The sequence below is a fragment of the Pelobates fuscus genome, chromosome 12, assembly GCF_036172605.1.
Source record: "Pelobates fuscus isolate aPelFus1 chromosome 12, aPelFus1.pri, whole genome shotgun sequence".
Classification (NCBI taxonomy): Eukaryota; Metazoa; Chordata; class Amphibia; order Anura; family Pelobatidae; genus Pelobates; species Pelobates fuscus.
Window position 1 is genome coordinate 68,072,443 of NC_086328.1, and position 16,814 is coordinate 68,089,256.

Below are 16,814 nucleotides of genomic sequence, written 5' to 3' on the forward strand. Positions count from 1 at the left end.
ACTCTGACCTGTTGATGGCTGGAGCAGCAAAGAAAGAGGAAGTGATGTCATAGACAGGGCCTTTTATGGGCACCATATCTTTTCTCTGATTGGTTGTTACTGTTTCTATGCTGCTGGAGTTTTCAGTAAAGAAAGATATGCAAATATGAAGCCTCCTGTCATGTGGTAAAATTTGTATTTTCAAATCCGTAGGTTCTTTCTTGCTATGTACTCAAGAAAAAAAAGAAAAAAATAAAAATGAAAAAAATTCTGCTGTACACTGATCATCATTAAGCAAATTAATTTCAGAAACAAAATGTAAGAGTCAAATTGTTGGTCTAGTGAAATCTGAGATAAATGCTTTACGTTTTGCATGTACTGCGGGTATCAAATATTATGCAGCTGATCCATACACATTTAAATATATATTCAGGATTAATGTTATGCCAAAAAATCTTAAGAATAGAACCATCACACATAACTTTTTGTTTTATTATTTGTACTAAAACCTGTCTTCTAATTTAACTATGATGGCTGAATTGACATCATTAGCAGTTCTTTTATTTGTTTCATAAAAAACTCTAATCATATTGTGCATTAACCTTTTATTGGTAGTTCAAACATACATGTACATAAATATTTAATTAGCAGCAACAGTCTGATCAATCCAGGATCTGAGAACTGTGACACGAGCGTAAACTCCAGGGGATGATGTTGAGCAGGTGGAACTTCCCCAGGACACAATTCCGGCCAGAGTCCAAGCTCCATTTCTTTGGCATACAAGAGGTCCACCAGAGTCACCCTGAAGGCAAAATGGATTAGTAAGTAGATAATAAAGTCAAAAATTATAAGAAGTAAACATATCTATGTATCGAAAATTAATTTGGCATGTACTTTTTTTTTATATGAATATTCCTCTTTTTAATATAGTCTAGTTTAAATACAATCTTGCTAATGCACATACAATAAGGTCCAGACATATTTTGAAACTGACACAATTGTCATCCTTTTGGCCCTGTACACCACCACAATGGATTTGAAAAACAATTATTGCAACCATTTTCATACACATGTGGGAGAAGATGGCCAGAAAGAAGATCCTAAAGGACAGAACAGGTTCCTGCACCCTCTCTCATCCTCCTTTTACATGACTTTCCTATACCTGGTACCCACGAAGGCACCATTCCTTTCTACTACTATCCGGCTCTGTAAGACTAACTCTGTAAGACTATCTTACTTCACAACTTAACCGGTATAGAAGATAGGAGGTTGATCTTGATAGTGTATTTTGCATACTGGCCTTTTCTCTGGGGGGAACCCGGTTACCTATGGGTTGCCTGTTATCAGTTAGTCACACTTGTGACATTTCTGCTTAACCTGACTTGCCTACCTTAGGCATCTGTGTCCATTAGCACTGTTAATCATCACAGGGGATTGTACCTTTTGGGACAGCTACCTACTATTTACTGTTCCCACTAGAAACGGACCCCGTTACAATAGCACTGCGCATGAGCACGCATACTCTTGTAGGCGGATTTTTGTCACCATTGCAGTAATTTCAAGAGGCAATGTTGTACCCAATAATCCAGCCCCATTGTGTTCCCATTTCAGCACTACAGTACCTTCGCTGCCCATCACTATTTACATCTTTATGAACCAGAGTGCTATTGTATAGTTCTACTCACTTTGGAATTTACTGTGGCAACTGAATCTACTGTAGCTTCTGTCACTACAGGTACACTCACTAAGGGGATCGCTCTCTACAGTTACCTATCATCATTAGTTTCTCTCTCGGAAATAGCAACATATCAGGCATTGCACCGATTAGAGTTTTGATGATATTTGTATCCAGTGCGATCTGACACTTTCATTGGTGGACTTTGTTACCACCGCAGTACCCTGTAGTCAGCGATCTCTTTCCTAGCCCTCCAGTTAGGAAGTTGTATTTTACTTACCGAGGTGCATTGCACCTTATACCTCCCTTCTCCCCCTTCCTCTTTATATATAGTTAAGTTTTTGTTTTCTACTTAATAAAGTTTAATTTTAACTGTTTATCCGATTACATTTGTGTATTTATTTTTAAACTTTAGGACAGACTCCGTTCTCTTCTTGTTTCCCATTTTCATACACAGTCCCAACTTTTAGGGGCTTTAATGTAATTGGACAAATTAACATAATCATAAATACAATGGAGAATTCTTTGCGGTCAATGACTGCTTGAAGTCTCTAATGCATGGATATCACCAAATGCAGTTTTTTCCTTTATGATGCTTTGCTAGGCCTTTACTGCAGCTGTATTCAGTAGTTGTTTGCTTGTGTGTGTTTCTGCCTTAAGTTTTGTCTTCAGCAAGAGAAATGCATGCTTAATCAGGTAGAGAACAGGTGATTGACTCGGCCATTGCAGAATATTCCCCTTATTTGCCTTAAAAAATTCCTAGGTTGCATTTGCAGAATGTTTTTGTCATTGTCCATCTGTAATGTGAATCGTCGTCCAATTAACTTTGCTGAATTTGACTGAATATGAGCAGACAATATATCCCTATACACTTCAGAATTCATCTGGTTGCTTCTGTCTTCTGTTACATCATCATTAAACACTAGTGACCCAGTGCCACTGGAAGCCATGCATGCCCGTGCCATGCCACAGTATTTTACAAATTATGTGGTATGCTTTGGATCACTAACCATTCCAAGCTTTTTCCATACTTTTTTCATCCCATCGTTATGGTACAGGTTGATCATAGTTTCATCTGTCCACAGAATGCTGTTCCAGAACTGGGCTGGTTGTTTTAGATGTTTTTGGGAAGTCTAATCTAACCTTTCTATGCTTTTGAAGTGTTTGCAACTTGTGGTGAACCCTCTGTATTTGCTCTCATGAAGTCTTCTCTTTATGGTAGACTTGGATAATAATATGCTTACATCCTGAAGAGTGTTCTTCACTTGGCTGGATGCTGTGAAGGGGTTTTTATCTACCTTGAAAAATAAGGGGGCTACATATTAAATAGCTTTAATTCCTTAACCCTTCCTCAAATTAAAGCTGAGAGGCTGCACTTGAAGCCAATATTCTAACCGTATAAGAATAGGTAAACTGTGGTACAGTTAGACCCACCTTTCCTTGTACATAACATTTTTGTGAGTTTTCTTATAATCTGTTGTTTGCGCTGCTTTATGGTTACATTAACAATGTTATTATTTAAAAACAAAACAACAAAACAAAAAAACAAAAAAAACAGTGTACCATGCAGGAGGAGGCTCCAGAAGCTCCAGCACAAACCATGGTGCTCAGGATTTTGCTTCCCCAGTATCTCTGGCAGTCACTGTTGTTTAGAAGAGGCAGAGCCACCTGTTGCAGTTTGGTTGGAGTAACACGTGCTAGAGAAACCAAAAATACTTTAGGGTTAGTTGTGTCTTTGCAATAATAAAAAGCAAAAGCACACAAGCCAGAGGATAACAACATGTATCTTAAATTATGTTCACTAAATTATTACTGAAAATGTCTAATAAAAACTCAAAAACATATAATTATCGCAGAAAAAAATTAAAAAGGATACACACAATTTAATAATGCCACTATTAAAGTAAAACTGTCACCTCTGGGATTTACACACAACCTGATAGATAACCAAAATGTAGCTACAGGTCATTCAATTTCTTTACTTTACATTTTAACTTACATTGTTATGTGAATACAAAAAATGCTATATTAATTTGTATGATTAGGCTCAAAAACAATGAAAGGCATATGAACAATATCTCCTCTTACTTGCTTACTTGCTCACTCCATTTATGGAAAGTGGGGAACAAATAAAACAACATTGGAGACATTAGGATACCAAATAAACCAGTGCTCTACAGTTCAAAGTACCATTGGCCACTTTTTCCCCACTAAAATGTAGGATAGCTAAGCAGTTAATTTTTTAGGGGTGCACTATATAGTAACCTCCCCCCTTAAGCACCCACCCCCAGAAATTAACAACAATCTCCCAACTGTGCACTCTAACAAGGGGATAATACAACAGAGCTAATACAATTAGCTCTTTATTACAATTTAAGAAATATATCCAAAGCATAAACCAATAATAGACAAGTAGCAGAGAAAAAAAATGCCAACAATACATGAGGTGGGGGAGGTAGAAAAGAAGAAAAAGTCACATAAAAAACGCCAAACAAGCTGGGCATATTTTAGTAACAACTACACTGTCACATGAATAAAAATATACATAATTACCACAGATTTTACCTATCTAGGGGAGTAAGGCTATTTAAGCTGCTGTCTATTCTCAGTACACTCTTGCTCCTTGTTTTTTGCTCTCCATAACTTTAAAGGGTAATCCAGATGTGGACCCCTTGCTCAATGTGCCTAGAGAGATATCAGCTATGCCTCACTGATGATGCCTAACAACGTTAAAATGATCGTTTGGGGTTGTAGTGTCTCTTGTGTAGAGGGAATTTGATCTCTCAACCCTGAACAAAAGTCCAGAGTGGACCAACCAACCAACCCAGAGCTAAGAGAAAATATAGCAAAGCCAAATCAGAAAATTATTACTTTCCCTGTCGGTGTGATCCCATATTCATAAAAACCACAACCAGCAGTAGCACTACACTGGGACAGCCCTACATAGAGGCCATGTGGTGATTGGAAGGTATATTATATGAAATATGTATCCTGCCATGATTTGTTCTTATGGAATGGTAATTTGCTTACATGCAGCATCAATATATCCCCATCCAGTGGTGACACATCTCTCTCCACCATTGAAAGCATCAGCACTTGCAGCAATACACACTGGAGAAACACGATTGTTTAAAGTAGCAGCACTGGACAGTTTCACCAGAGTGATGTCATTGGTTATGGTCAAAGAGTTGTAGGTGGGGTGTCTTAAAACCTGATGCAAAAATAGAAATGGTTACACTTTAAACATATATTAAAGAGCCGACCCATCCTAGGATGACTGTTCTGTCCTGTTTTTAACGACCTCCTACTTTAATCTGTACGTTGTGCTATCTCAATCACAAACATGAATAAAACCCAGCATTAATTGCATCCCCTGCAATCTATTCCAAGAGAACATAAAACAGATAAAAGAGCAAGGGGTACTTCTATACAGCTGGCTTGGTACTTCCATTTAAAGAAAGCTTTTTCCATGTGGCCATAGCCATTTGCTTTTATCTGCAATGTAAAATAAATAACAACTATATTTCTACAACATATTTCATTTATAAGCATCAGTACAAATAAGATGGGACATTCAATTAAATACAATTACAAATAGATTGTGTAAATCTACATCTATGATATTTTTCCACATGAAAAATATTTTAATTAAAAGTATAGCAATGAATTCTAATTGTGTAAATTATATTTTGATCACATCACAAATACTTTTCTGCAGATATGAACACACATAGATGAGAACACACTGAAATTATCTCTTCAGTTGTTTTCATAGAGAATAAGAAAAATATATTACATAAAATCTAATAGACAGATGCATATCTAAGCAATCCACATAGGTGTACAGAGACACTAAGCAAAATATTAAGTAGAAAAAGCATTCATACACAAAAACCAGCACAGAGACAAATTACAAATACACAGAGAGTTACAGAAATATTTTTGAAGGTTTTTTTTAAATTGCAGTTTAATCAGGACTTAGCATATTAAGCAAATAAATAATCTAGCAGAAATTGTGCATTTGTAAAACTTTGCAATTGTGTCTCGCAGTCTATTTTCAATTGATCATGCACTGTTAATTAGACTTGTGTAATCAAATTGGTTCTTCTGAATCACATCAGCAGATACAAAAGCATTTTTGTGATGGAAGAATTTAGTTCATGCAGCTATTCTGCTTGGCTGAATTTCACTGCCAAAATAAAAAATCGAGAATGCTATTTGGGCAGCCAAAACATCAGTAAAAATTATATGACTGTGACTGTGCTTACATACAAAATTATTTTCAATATTGGAATGCTTGCCATTCCAATTCCGAGTTGCCACAATAACATTATGAAATATATCTGGATTTTAAAAAAATTGACTGATTTAATATTTTTAATTTTGCTATCTTGTTTAAAGAAAATGCTAAAAACATTGAATTGCCTCCTTTAACCCCTTAAGGACTGGACTTTTTTTGCGATGTTGTACATTTGCGACCAGGCATCTTTTTACACTTTTGTGGTGTTTGTGTTTAGCTGTAATTTTCCGCTCTCTCATTTACTGTTCATATACAAATTATATATTGTTTTTTTCAGGACAAAAGGGGCTTTCTTTACATACCATTATTTATATAATCTCATGTAATTTAATTTTTAAAAAATGAAAAAATATGATGAAAAATTGAAAAAAATACATGTTTTTTGACTTTTATGTGAAAAATCTTTTATTCATCTACAAAAGCGAATGAAAAAAACTGCTAAATAGATTCAAAATTTTGTCCTGAGTTTAAAAATACCCAGTGTTTACATGCTTTTTGCTATTTTTTTCCATGTTATAGGGCTATAAGTACAAGTAGGATATTGCGGTTTCAAAACATATATTTTTAAAATTTATCAATAGTGACATTGTAACACTATTATCTGTCATAAATCGCTGAATAACACCCCACATGTACATATTTTTTTTAAAGTAGACAACCCAGGGTATTCAATATGGGGTATGTCCAGACTTTTTTAGTAGCCACTTCGTCGCAAACACTGGCCAAAGTTAGCGTTCATATTTGTTTGTGTGTGAAAAAAGTAAAAAACTAAATTGAACGCTAATTTTGGCCAGTGTTTGTGACCAAGTGGTTACTAAAAAAGACTGGTCATACCCCATTTGCAATACCTTGGGTTGTCTTCTTTCGCAAATGGTATGCCATCATGGGGGTAATTCTCATTCCTGGGCTACCATACGCTCTCAAAGGCAACGTAACCAACCTGGTCATTTTCAATGTAAAAATATTTGACCCATATATTTGACCCTGTAACTTTCAAAAACGCTATAAAACCTGTACATGGGGGGTACTGTTATACTCAGGAGACTTTGCTGAACACAAATATTAGTGTTTCAAAACTGGAAAATGTATCACAACAATTATATCATCAGTAAACGTGCTGTTTATGTGTGAAAAATGCAAAAAAAGTAACTTTCACTGACAATATCATCGCTGTGATATGTTTTACTGTTTTGAATCACTAATATTTGTGTTCAGCAAAGTCTCCCGAGTAAAACAGTACCCCCCATGTACAGGTTTTAGGGTGTCGTAGAACGTTACAGGGTAAAATACAGTGCTAGCAAATTAAATTCTCTAGACTTTTGGCCTGGGTTGGCAGGCAGGTCCCTTAAATTGCAATCAATAAAATAACTTAATTATGTAAAAATATTACATAAAGGGGGCGGGGCCTGACCGCCATGCTGACCGGTCGCAGGCTGGAGAGGCTCTTGATAAATCGGATCAAATTTGGCTAAAAACTTAAGCTATTTCGGCATATTGTGTGACCTGAAGCCATATCTAGTGTCTGGACTGAGGCTGGAGCCACCGCGGGCCCTGAGATCGGGAGTGCCAGAGCCCCCAGTGGGTGAAATGGGACTTCGGGGTCTGCGGCCTATGCGGGTGGAGAGCGGGACGGACGGCCGCCGTCCTGCTTGCGAACCTGACTGCCACGCAACAGCCTTGTGATACACCTCACAGGCCTCGCCTCCCCCCCACATGGACCGGGGGGGTTATCTCGGTCCCCACCGGAGGGAACCCTCGCCCTACAAAGCCCAACATCGGACCTGCCTGACGGCGCACACCACGAGCTGGGCCTCTAAAATGGCGGCTATGCGGCCTGTACCACATTACACAACCTTATGCGAACGCAGGCGAAAACTAACTACCTACATCCTCACTAGAGAAAAGCCCGCATATACTCATGCCATCTACCCGCATGGGACCTGGGATAGGGTAAGAGGTGGAGGACACAGTAGGCGAACACTGCCCTCGGAAGCGCCACTCACCTGTTAGCCCTGTAACTGGGCCTGAAAAAAGGCTGACCGAAGCGACACACACCTGGCACCTCTGGTAAATCCGAACCGGCCTCGAAGCTCATTACTCGCCCACATTATGAGACCCTCATGCCATAAGAACCTCCACACCTCTTCACCCAATGAAGATTAGTGACCCCAGCCTCGGACTTGCCGACCACACAGAGCCCCCTATGCAATCTCACAACATCGATGGAACAAACAACACTCTGGGGACTGTAACGGGCATAAGGACTGGTCCAACAACGGTGGTTTTACTTTTTACCTTTTTTTTTATACCTTATCATTTTTACTTCTATTCTGCCTGAATGGCTCTGGACTGCGAAGCCCTTCTGTGTAGGTGACAGACTGCCATCATACCACTCATGGAGAGATCCGGTACTGACTGTTACTGGCATGGCTCGCTCTGGGCTCCCATGTCCACCGCAATCACACCGGACAACCCTATGCTGCATACACCAACCCAAGAAGTCCAGACCAGCCGGGGTGGAATACTGCTATGGCACCACTATTTGCAGGATCTCATCGTTCAACAATGTGTTTGAAGCTTAAACCACTCAGCATTGTATACCAACTACCAAACATATAGGCTTGCTGTCATTCATTTAACTCATCTGTGTACCTAGCTAGACATGTAATTATACAAAGGACAGGTGTAAGACAAATCAGGCCAGATATCTATGTATGTAATGCATGTCCCTTTCTTAAGCACAGGCAAGCGTAGTTCAGCTTGTTCATACTACTAATACTCACTTTAAGCTACTGCGTCAAGCTTGTTTATACATGATAGTTGCATTGCTTGCTTAAAAGCTCGAGCTACTCGAGAACCTAAACAATTGCTAAAATATTACTTTAACTAAAATTGTGCCTGCCAATCTTTTACCACAACCTGTAATGCAAATGCTCAATATTGTACCTTGATGTCGCTGTTGTGGCGCACCAAAGCTTGTAATTACTCTTATGCACACCAAAAATAAAGAATTTAAAAAAAAAAAAAAAAAAAATATTACATAAATACGCACGTAGAATTTAAATATATATGCATATGTATATATTTGAAGTCTACGTGTATATTTATATAATTATTTATGTCATTTTGTATATGGACATATGAATAGTTCGTATTCTTTTTATTTATTTATATATACATAGATATATATACAATTTCATTCTAAGTGTATTTTGATATAAATATATATATATTAATATCAAAATACAGTTAGAATAACATTTCGTATAGATATATAATTTTTTTTTAATTTTTATTATTATTTTTAATTTTTTTAATTTAATTTAAATTATTTATTATTCGTATTTTATAATAATATATATATACAATATATATATAGTTATTATATATATTATATATATACGTGTGTAAATTAATTATAAGTGTATTTTTATATTAATATATGTACATATTAATATAAAAATACACTTAGCATGGCATTATATATATGATATATAGACATATATTATATAGGTATAATATATGTCTATATATCATATATATATACACATATATAATAATATTTTTTTTTTATTACCTTTCACTTTAAATTTTTTTATGATTTTACAGTTGCAGGGAGACTGCCTGTCAGCACAGACAGTCCCCCTGCAGGCAGAGTCTAGGACACCTATTGTGACCATGTGGTCGCCCTGTTGGGCGATCACATGGCCCCAGGGGTCCTAATCCGCCATGGGGAGACTGTCTGGGCTGCAGGCAGTCTCCCCACAACGTGAGCAACGCCGATCGCCGCCGGGGGAACGACGGCGATCGGGTAAGTACATTTTAAATTTAGGACGGTTCAGGACCGTCGTCGGTCGGCAACGCAAAAATGCCGATGACGGTCCTGAACCGTCTTGCGTCCTTAAGGGGTTAAGGGGAATCAGAATTAGTGCTGCTAATCCCATTACCCTGAAGCTGAATACTAATAATAGTGGTAGTATCAGAGGTGGTGGAGCAGTGGTGGAGGAAGTGTCAGCAATCCTCTTGAATAAGGTATAGGTGTTCAGACTCTAGGAGGTAATGGCACTACTGATGATGGTGGACTGGAGAACTCAACCCCTTCCCCTAACCACCCCCCCCCCCCCCCCAAAAAAAAAATAAAAAAAAATTCTTGTAACAACTGTATATCCCAGTATAACAACTGTAAAACCTTTTAATAACTGTATATCCCTTCAAGGGCCCCTGACAGTAGTAGCTAGCTAAACCTAGTCTCAAACTAGAATCAATGATCTTGTCTAACTCACATTTTTGCATATTTCAGCAAGGGTAAAGTACACAGTGTCACTGCTGTCTACAAAGTGTCAATCATCATTTAAAATTATGCTTGGGAGAATAGATTGTTTTACTACTACCCCTATTTCCCTCTATTTCCCTCAACTGGTCAGTTGTCACTTGATTGGCACTCAAAATCAAGAACCAAAAAATAACTTTTTCAGCTGGGAAATCAGAATTTCAGACAATCACCCAATGGCCTGAGTCCAGCACAACTGCAGTTCAGATGGAAATGAATCTCCAAATCTACTGTTATTGTCTCAATATAAACCCTAAAAATATGCACACTTACAGTTCTTTATAGGAATATGCACAAGGAAGCAAAAATATGTTGTGCAATCATTCGGATGCATAGTTGGTATAATTTAGGAGATATTAGTAAGAAGAAATGTAAAAATAAGTATTGTAAAAAGCAGGACAATTTTGAATTATACATTTTATATAAACATATTGTAGGCCCTAGTTCCAAAGCAAAATAAGATAGGAAGATATTGAAAGGTAATTCTGTCTATTTGTCTGTCTGTATTCTAACATGTATTTTATGTATTTTACGTTTTACATAGCGTAATTACATATAGTTTACTGTTTCTCTTAACCCCTTAAGGACACATGACGTGTGACATGTCATGATTCCCTTTTATTCCAGAAGTTTGGTCTTTAAGGGGTTAAACATGTGTGACAATTTAATTGTGTGTCTTTTGTTAAAGTTGCCTGGATTCTCTTGTAATGGCACACGCTAAAACTAGCTTGAGATCTGAGCAGGGCCAACCAAATGGCAAGCTACTTGAGATGTTGTCCAGCCTCAGTATTCTCTTGCACCCTGTTTTGGGGGTCTTTTTTAGAAATTGGTTACAAAGAAAATGAATCACTCAGACTGTAAATAAATGTACACTTGCTATAGACCTAATTATATAACATTTTTGTACATCAACAAAATATGCATACAAAAAGTGGATTATACATATATTTATATTACCTTGGAAATAGTCTTGGTCTGGATGGCTTCAGCAGAAGAAGACTGATCATATTCACCCAGAATGACACGGTGGGCAGTTCTGTGAAGACACAAAATAATTAAAAAAAATGTTTTAACAATTCTTACTATAGTGATCATGATTTTGTTTCTTCTTTTAATAAGATTTTTGCGTTTAGTTATCTCATTCAGAATTGTCACAAGTGCATATTGAAAACAAAGATTGTATAATGAATGACACTGAAGTCAATTATGAACTCAGCTTGGTAAAAGTCCAGTAGCAAATAAAGTGAAAGAGACACATTTTGGTAAAGAACCTCAAGAAAATAAGAAGGTATTATTGAGGTTATTTGTATTGTGGGGCCATTTAAAAGGCAAATACTCAAAATTATGTTCCTTTTCGTCTTATTTAGTGTTAACGGCAATCGTTTATAGACCAGTTGGTAATCATTAAAGTGGCTTTCACTATTGTTGGCAATTATTGTCTACTCCTCTACTATGACATTTAACAGCAATCACTGGCAATTGGTGGTTGTCATGTGTTTTAACATCTCCCAGAGATTATTAATAGGAGACATTGAGCAATAACAGGGTTATTCACTTGTTGTGGTTTGTGGTTTTGGATGAATTACTTTGCGCAATTCAAAGTGTTTCACCATACCTACTGTGTTAAACTTTCAGGAGAACCTAGAGGGCTGCTGACTATGCGCTTCAAAGAGCATCAAGATGGCTACCAGTCTTGTGTCCTGGTGTAACCTAGTTACACTAACAATAGACATCACTTAGTTAAAATAACAATAGACACCAAAAAACCAACATATATTTGCAAGCATTTACAACCAACCCTTTTGTTTTGTACAGCTATACTTTAGATTATTAGCTGCTTCTGTTATATTGGCAGAGATATTTCCTAACAGGTAACCCAAATGACAATCATTCAAAGTGTAGCAAAAGATAATGTTTAATAAAAAGATGTTAAAGAAAATATGACAAATATTAATACACATATTCTAGCTAAACACTTGTATTACTAACTAGACAATTATCCTTTGCAGTACTAATATATTTTCCACGATTGCGAAGTAAGTGAACACACAAAATGGAACTCAATACATTTAACTTACGTTGAACCACATATTTAGAAAATGACTTTAAGTAACTTTGGGCTGTATCCACTGAGTCTCAGAGACCATTTTCAGCCATATTAAAGCCACTATAGTATTAAGGAGGAGTCTGATCACTAGTTCTCCCATTAGTAAGTAGCCTCCACTTGTTGACCACATTAAAATATAATAACTCTTACCCTCTGGCCATAGATAAAGTACCCTATATAGTGCGATTGGTTGCTTGCACAGGTCCGTACTGTCACTTGTTGACTTGTGATCACTATACAAGCAAACTTTGTGTGAGTTTCAATAAAGATGTAATTGTTATAAAAGTAGGGTTATTTTCCTTGGATGACATTAACATATAGGGCAGTGGTTCCCAACCCAGTCCTCAAGTATCCCCTAAAAGACCAGGATTTAAGTATTACTCAATTGTGTCTAAGGTGTTTTGGGGAAAAAAACAAAAACACGTTAGACACAGCAGGGTAATCCTTAAATCCTGGACTGGTAGGGAGTACTTGAGAACTGGGTTGGGAACTCCTGATATAGATTATACCATGGCATATTGTAATCTGCTCTTGTTTTATGTGCAATAAAAAAAAGCTATATGTTGGTACACTACATTAATAAAAATAAAAAAGCTACTTGTCAATGCACCACAACTACATATGCAGTGCACCTTCTTTAATATGTTTGTTAATATTGTCTTCATTATGCATTACAATCTTTATTTTTCATACAAATTAAGACTTAATATTTGTAATGTTTTTGCTACTTGACACAAAGCTGCATATATTTTACATCTGATATTTTACAGCTATATTAAATAACTACTCACGTTACACTGCAGTGAGCGGCAGTCACAACCCACAATGAATTAATCAGTGAACCACCACAGAAATGGAATCCATTGGATTGCTGTAGGTAAAAACAAGTACAATGGCATTGTTTCATTGTTTACATTTAGATTTTAATTTTAATTTTTTTTTATTATTTCTTATACATTTTTTTCCTTCAATTATAGGTTAAAAACCATGGTGTCATGAATCAATTTTTTTTTTATCAAATGAAGTGGAACCCAGTGCTGTCTGGAGGGATAAAGAATGAAAACTGGTTTAATTTATTGATTAAGTTACCCTTGCCAATATGTGCTATCTATGGCCTTGTTGAAATTGTTATGGATAAAGCTTTTCAAATGATTTTATATTTTTAAAAATATTTGATCAAAATATTAAATGAAATATCAAAAAATGTACCACACATAAAAAATATGGTAATATATATAAAAAAAATACTAAAAAGTATTATTATATTTATATTAATATTTTATTTCTAAATGTTGAATTATTTTAAAATTGTATCCAAAAATATTAACTTTTTCACCTGTAATTTATAAACGTTTTAATGATTATGGACAGTTTAATATTGTAAAATGTTAAATGTAGGCTGGATCTTAAAAGGATTTTAACATGTATAGCTTGGAGAAAAGACGAGACAGGGAGGATATGAGAGAAACATTTAAATACATAAATGAAATCAACACAGTAAAGGAAGGGACCACATTTAAAAGAAGAAAAACTACCACAACAAGAGGACATAGTCTTAAATTAGAGGGACAAAGGTTTAAAAATAATATCAGGAAGTATTACTTTACTGAGAGGGTAGTGGATGCATGGAATAGCCTTCCAGCTGAAGTGGTAGAGGTTAACACAGTGAAGGAGTTTAAGCATGCATAAGACTACCCGAGCTTTAAGATAAGGCCAGGGAATGAAAGTATTTAAAAAAACTGGGCAGACTAGATGGGCCGAATGGTTCTTATCTGCCGTCACATTCTAAGTTTCTATGTTTCTATGAGTACCATTCTAATTAAAATTCAAAAATCTTTGATATTTCTATTTAGAACATCGTAGTTTTGTTAGGACAGATTGTGCAACTGACTTTTACATTTGAAAGAAGATATGTAATTGTAAATGTAAATGTAAATGCATTTTGAGATATAATATTTTATTTTATAACTCACAACAACATCATCTGTCTTTTTTGTCATACCTGCAGAGACACTTGCCATGGCCAGGATCCAGAAACTGCATTCTCACCATTTACAATCCTGGCATATCCAGAAATCACTGGCTTAATAGCAGGGACACCACAACCTGCAAGGTAATGTAAAGAGAAAAATAGCAACATTTGAAAGAATTTTGAAATAAATACAGTGCCCTCATAAAATATTGAGTTACACTTACCATAGGTGCTGCCCAAAAGAGCAAGGCAGGACAGGATCCAGAAGAGAGTCATGTTGCTGAAATTTTATTGTAAGAAAAATACCAAGACAATGGGAAATATATATAGTGAAACCACCAATCACAACTCGGCTTTATATTTAGAAGCGGAGCTCCAGATGTGTACATTCATGTTACATACAACTTTATGTAAACATATTATCTGGAGACCTTGAGAATATATTACGTAATTCTTCAGCTAAATTTCTAAGTAAAGGATGTGGACTTAACAGCTGGTAATCTATTTCCATTTTGACACATAATCTATTTGCATTTCGAAATAAAATTTATATATATAGTTAATACAATGTTAAACAAAAATATGCACACCAGTATACAACAACAAAAGATGCAAAGTCAGTAAACCCCTCATGGACAGCTGTTTCATTGTTAATGCAAATCATCAGCATGACGTTGGTTACTGGTTTGCTTATTGAGGAAAGCTCGAGGGGATCGAACTGAAACGTTGACTATATTTCCACGACAACCAGCACTTCTGTTCCGGTCCTTCCTGCCAATTTTCACTGCTTGGAACAGCAGCCCACGGACCCGGCTAACAGCGTCTCCGACCCAGCTCCCGTTTCGAGAGACACTGGCTTCTGGCTACGAGACCCGGCATGCTTATTTATGTAAACGTGGGAACTCGTTTGCTGTGTTCCCACGTTCGGGTCTACCAAACGCGAGGATTGGCTCCCATTACATCCGCATACACGTGTACCGTTTATTTGCTTTCGTTTAAACATTCCTATGTTTAATACTCATGTTCCTCTTGTTCCCATACAGCCTGTTCATTCACTTATCCTTTTCATTCGTCTGGTTCAATCTGTACGTTTGTTTACTTTGTCCCGTTTGTACGTTGTTTGAATCATGCATTCATTTGTTTAAATCTCAACCTACCTAGATGCTGACACTTAAAATAGCACTATAGGGTCAGGAACACAAACATATATTTCTGACCCTATAGTGTTAAAACCACCATCTAGTCCCCCTGGCTCCATCTTCAATCCCTAAATATTGTAAAATCTTACTTGTATTCAAGCCTGAAGCTGCTGTTTTTTCCCTGTTTTACTCAGAGCAGCAAGCTGCCTGCTGACATCAATAGAAGTGTTGTTCTAAGCCAATCACAATGCTTCCCCAAAGGATTGGCTGAGACTGTGAAGGAGGCAGATCAGGGGCAGAGCCAGCACAAGTCAAACACAGCCCTGGCCAATCAGCATCTCCTCATAGAAATGAATTGAATCAATGAATCTCTATGAGTAAAGTTCAGTGTCTGCATGCAGAGGGAGGAGATACTATATGTTGTGATTCAAACTAGGCAAGACTGAGATAGGAAGCAGCTCTAGCAGCCATCTAAGGAGTGGTAAGTAAAGTTATCACTAGGCTGTAATGTAAACACTGCATTTTCTCTAACAACACAGTGTTTACAGCAAAACGCCTGAGGTGAATGATTCTACTCACCAGAACAAATGCAATAAGCTGTAGTTGTTCTGGTGACTATAGTGTCCTTTAAGCTTTTGTTTAAAACTGTTCGGTTGGGCTTCTCCTAATTTCACAGTTCGTATGTTTTGTGAGCCATAAGGCTTGGAACCGGGTTCACTGTTTGTTTCAGCAGGCGCTGAATTTCACCCCATTCTTGCAGGCTTTTCTGTTCTTTTTTTTCCTGCACTTATTAATACATTTGTGGTTTGGTTAAATAAACTTGCTTTTTGCGTTTTTTCCGCTCACTACCTTCATCTGGGTGTTTCATTGTTGTTCACAGTTCAGTACTTTACCAATGTTCTTAAATATACTGCACAATTTAAATTCATATATCCATTCGTGAGGATTTATACGCACTAGGCTATATAGTCTATTATAAAATTGGTACAGTTCATCTGGGATTCCTGTTCACGATTTAATAGCACAAGGTTGTCACATACACCTGTTTATAATAACGCTAGGTTAAACACTATTTCAGTGCACAAGTCTTTTCTACATATCTATTTTCCCATCTCGCTACTCACTTTGTTCTCCCATTATACCACGTACTCAAAGTGCCCATATCAATTAGTAGCAAACTGACTGGAGAAACCAAGAAGAGCGGTGTTCCTCCAGCAATTTTGTTTCAGGTATTTTATTCCTTACATTTATATTTATGTAAACACATATATTAAGGCCTCACTCTGCCTTTATGTTTACACATTGTGCTTAT

The 16,814-nt window shown here is 36.6% G+C and overlaps 1 protein-coding gene across 1 annotated transcript; it reads right to left on the bottom strand.

Annotated features, from left to right (window-relative positions):
* Positions 1-569: 569 nt before the first annotated feature.
* LOC134579298 (chymotrypsinogen A-like) lies at positions 570-14,686 on the bottom strand. Its single transcript, XM_063438541.1, has 7 exons — positions 14,588-14,686; positions 14,394-14,497; positions 13,183-13,262; positions 11,242-11,320; positions 4,685-4,865; positions 3,218-3,351; positions 570-781 (listed from the first exon to the last, which is right to left on the bottom strand). Exons 1-7 carry the CDS (start codon positions 14,637-14,639, stop codon positions 620-622), a joined length of 792 nt encoding a protein of 263 aa, XP_063294611.1. The 5' UTR covers positions 14,640-14,686; the 3' UTR covers positions 570-619.
* Between the last annotated feature and the right edge of the window lie 2,128 nt (positions 14,687-16,814).

Excerpts from the sequence above, each read along its gene's own strand:
- LOC134579298 (XM_063438541.1), bottom strand. The coding sequence starts at position 14,639 with ATGACTCTCTTCTGGATCCTGTCCTGCCTTGCTCTTTTGGGCAGCACC. Across the intron at positions 11,321-13,182 it reads GCCGCTCACTGCAGTGTAAC|AACTGCCCACCGTGTCATTC; the intron begins GTGAGTAGTTAT and ends GTGTCTTCACAG. Across the intron at positions 4,866-11,241 it reads AGACCAAGACTATTTCCAAG|GTTTTAAGACACCCCACCTA; the intron begins GTAATATAAATA and ends TTTTTGCATCAG.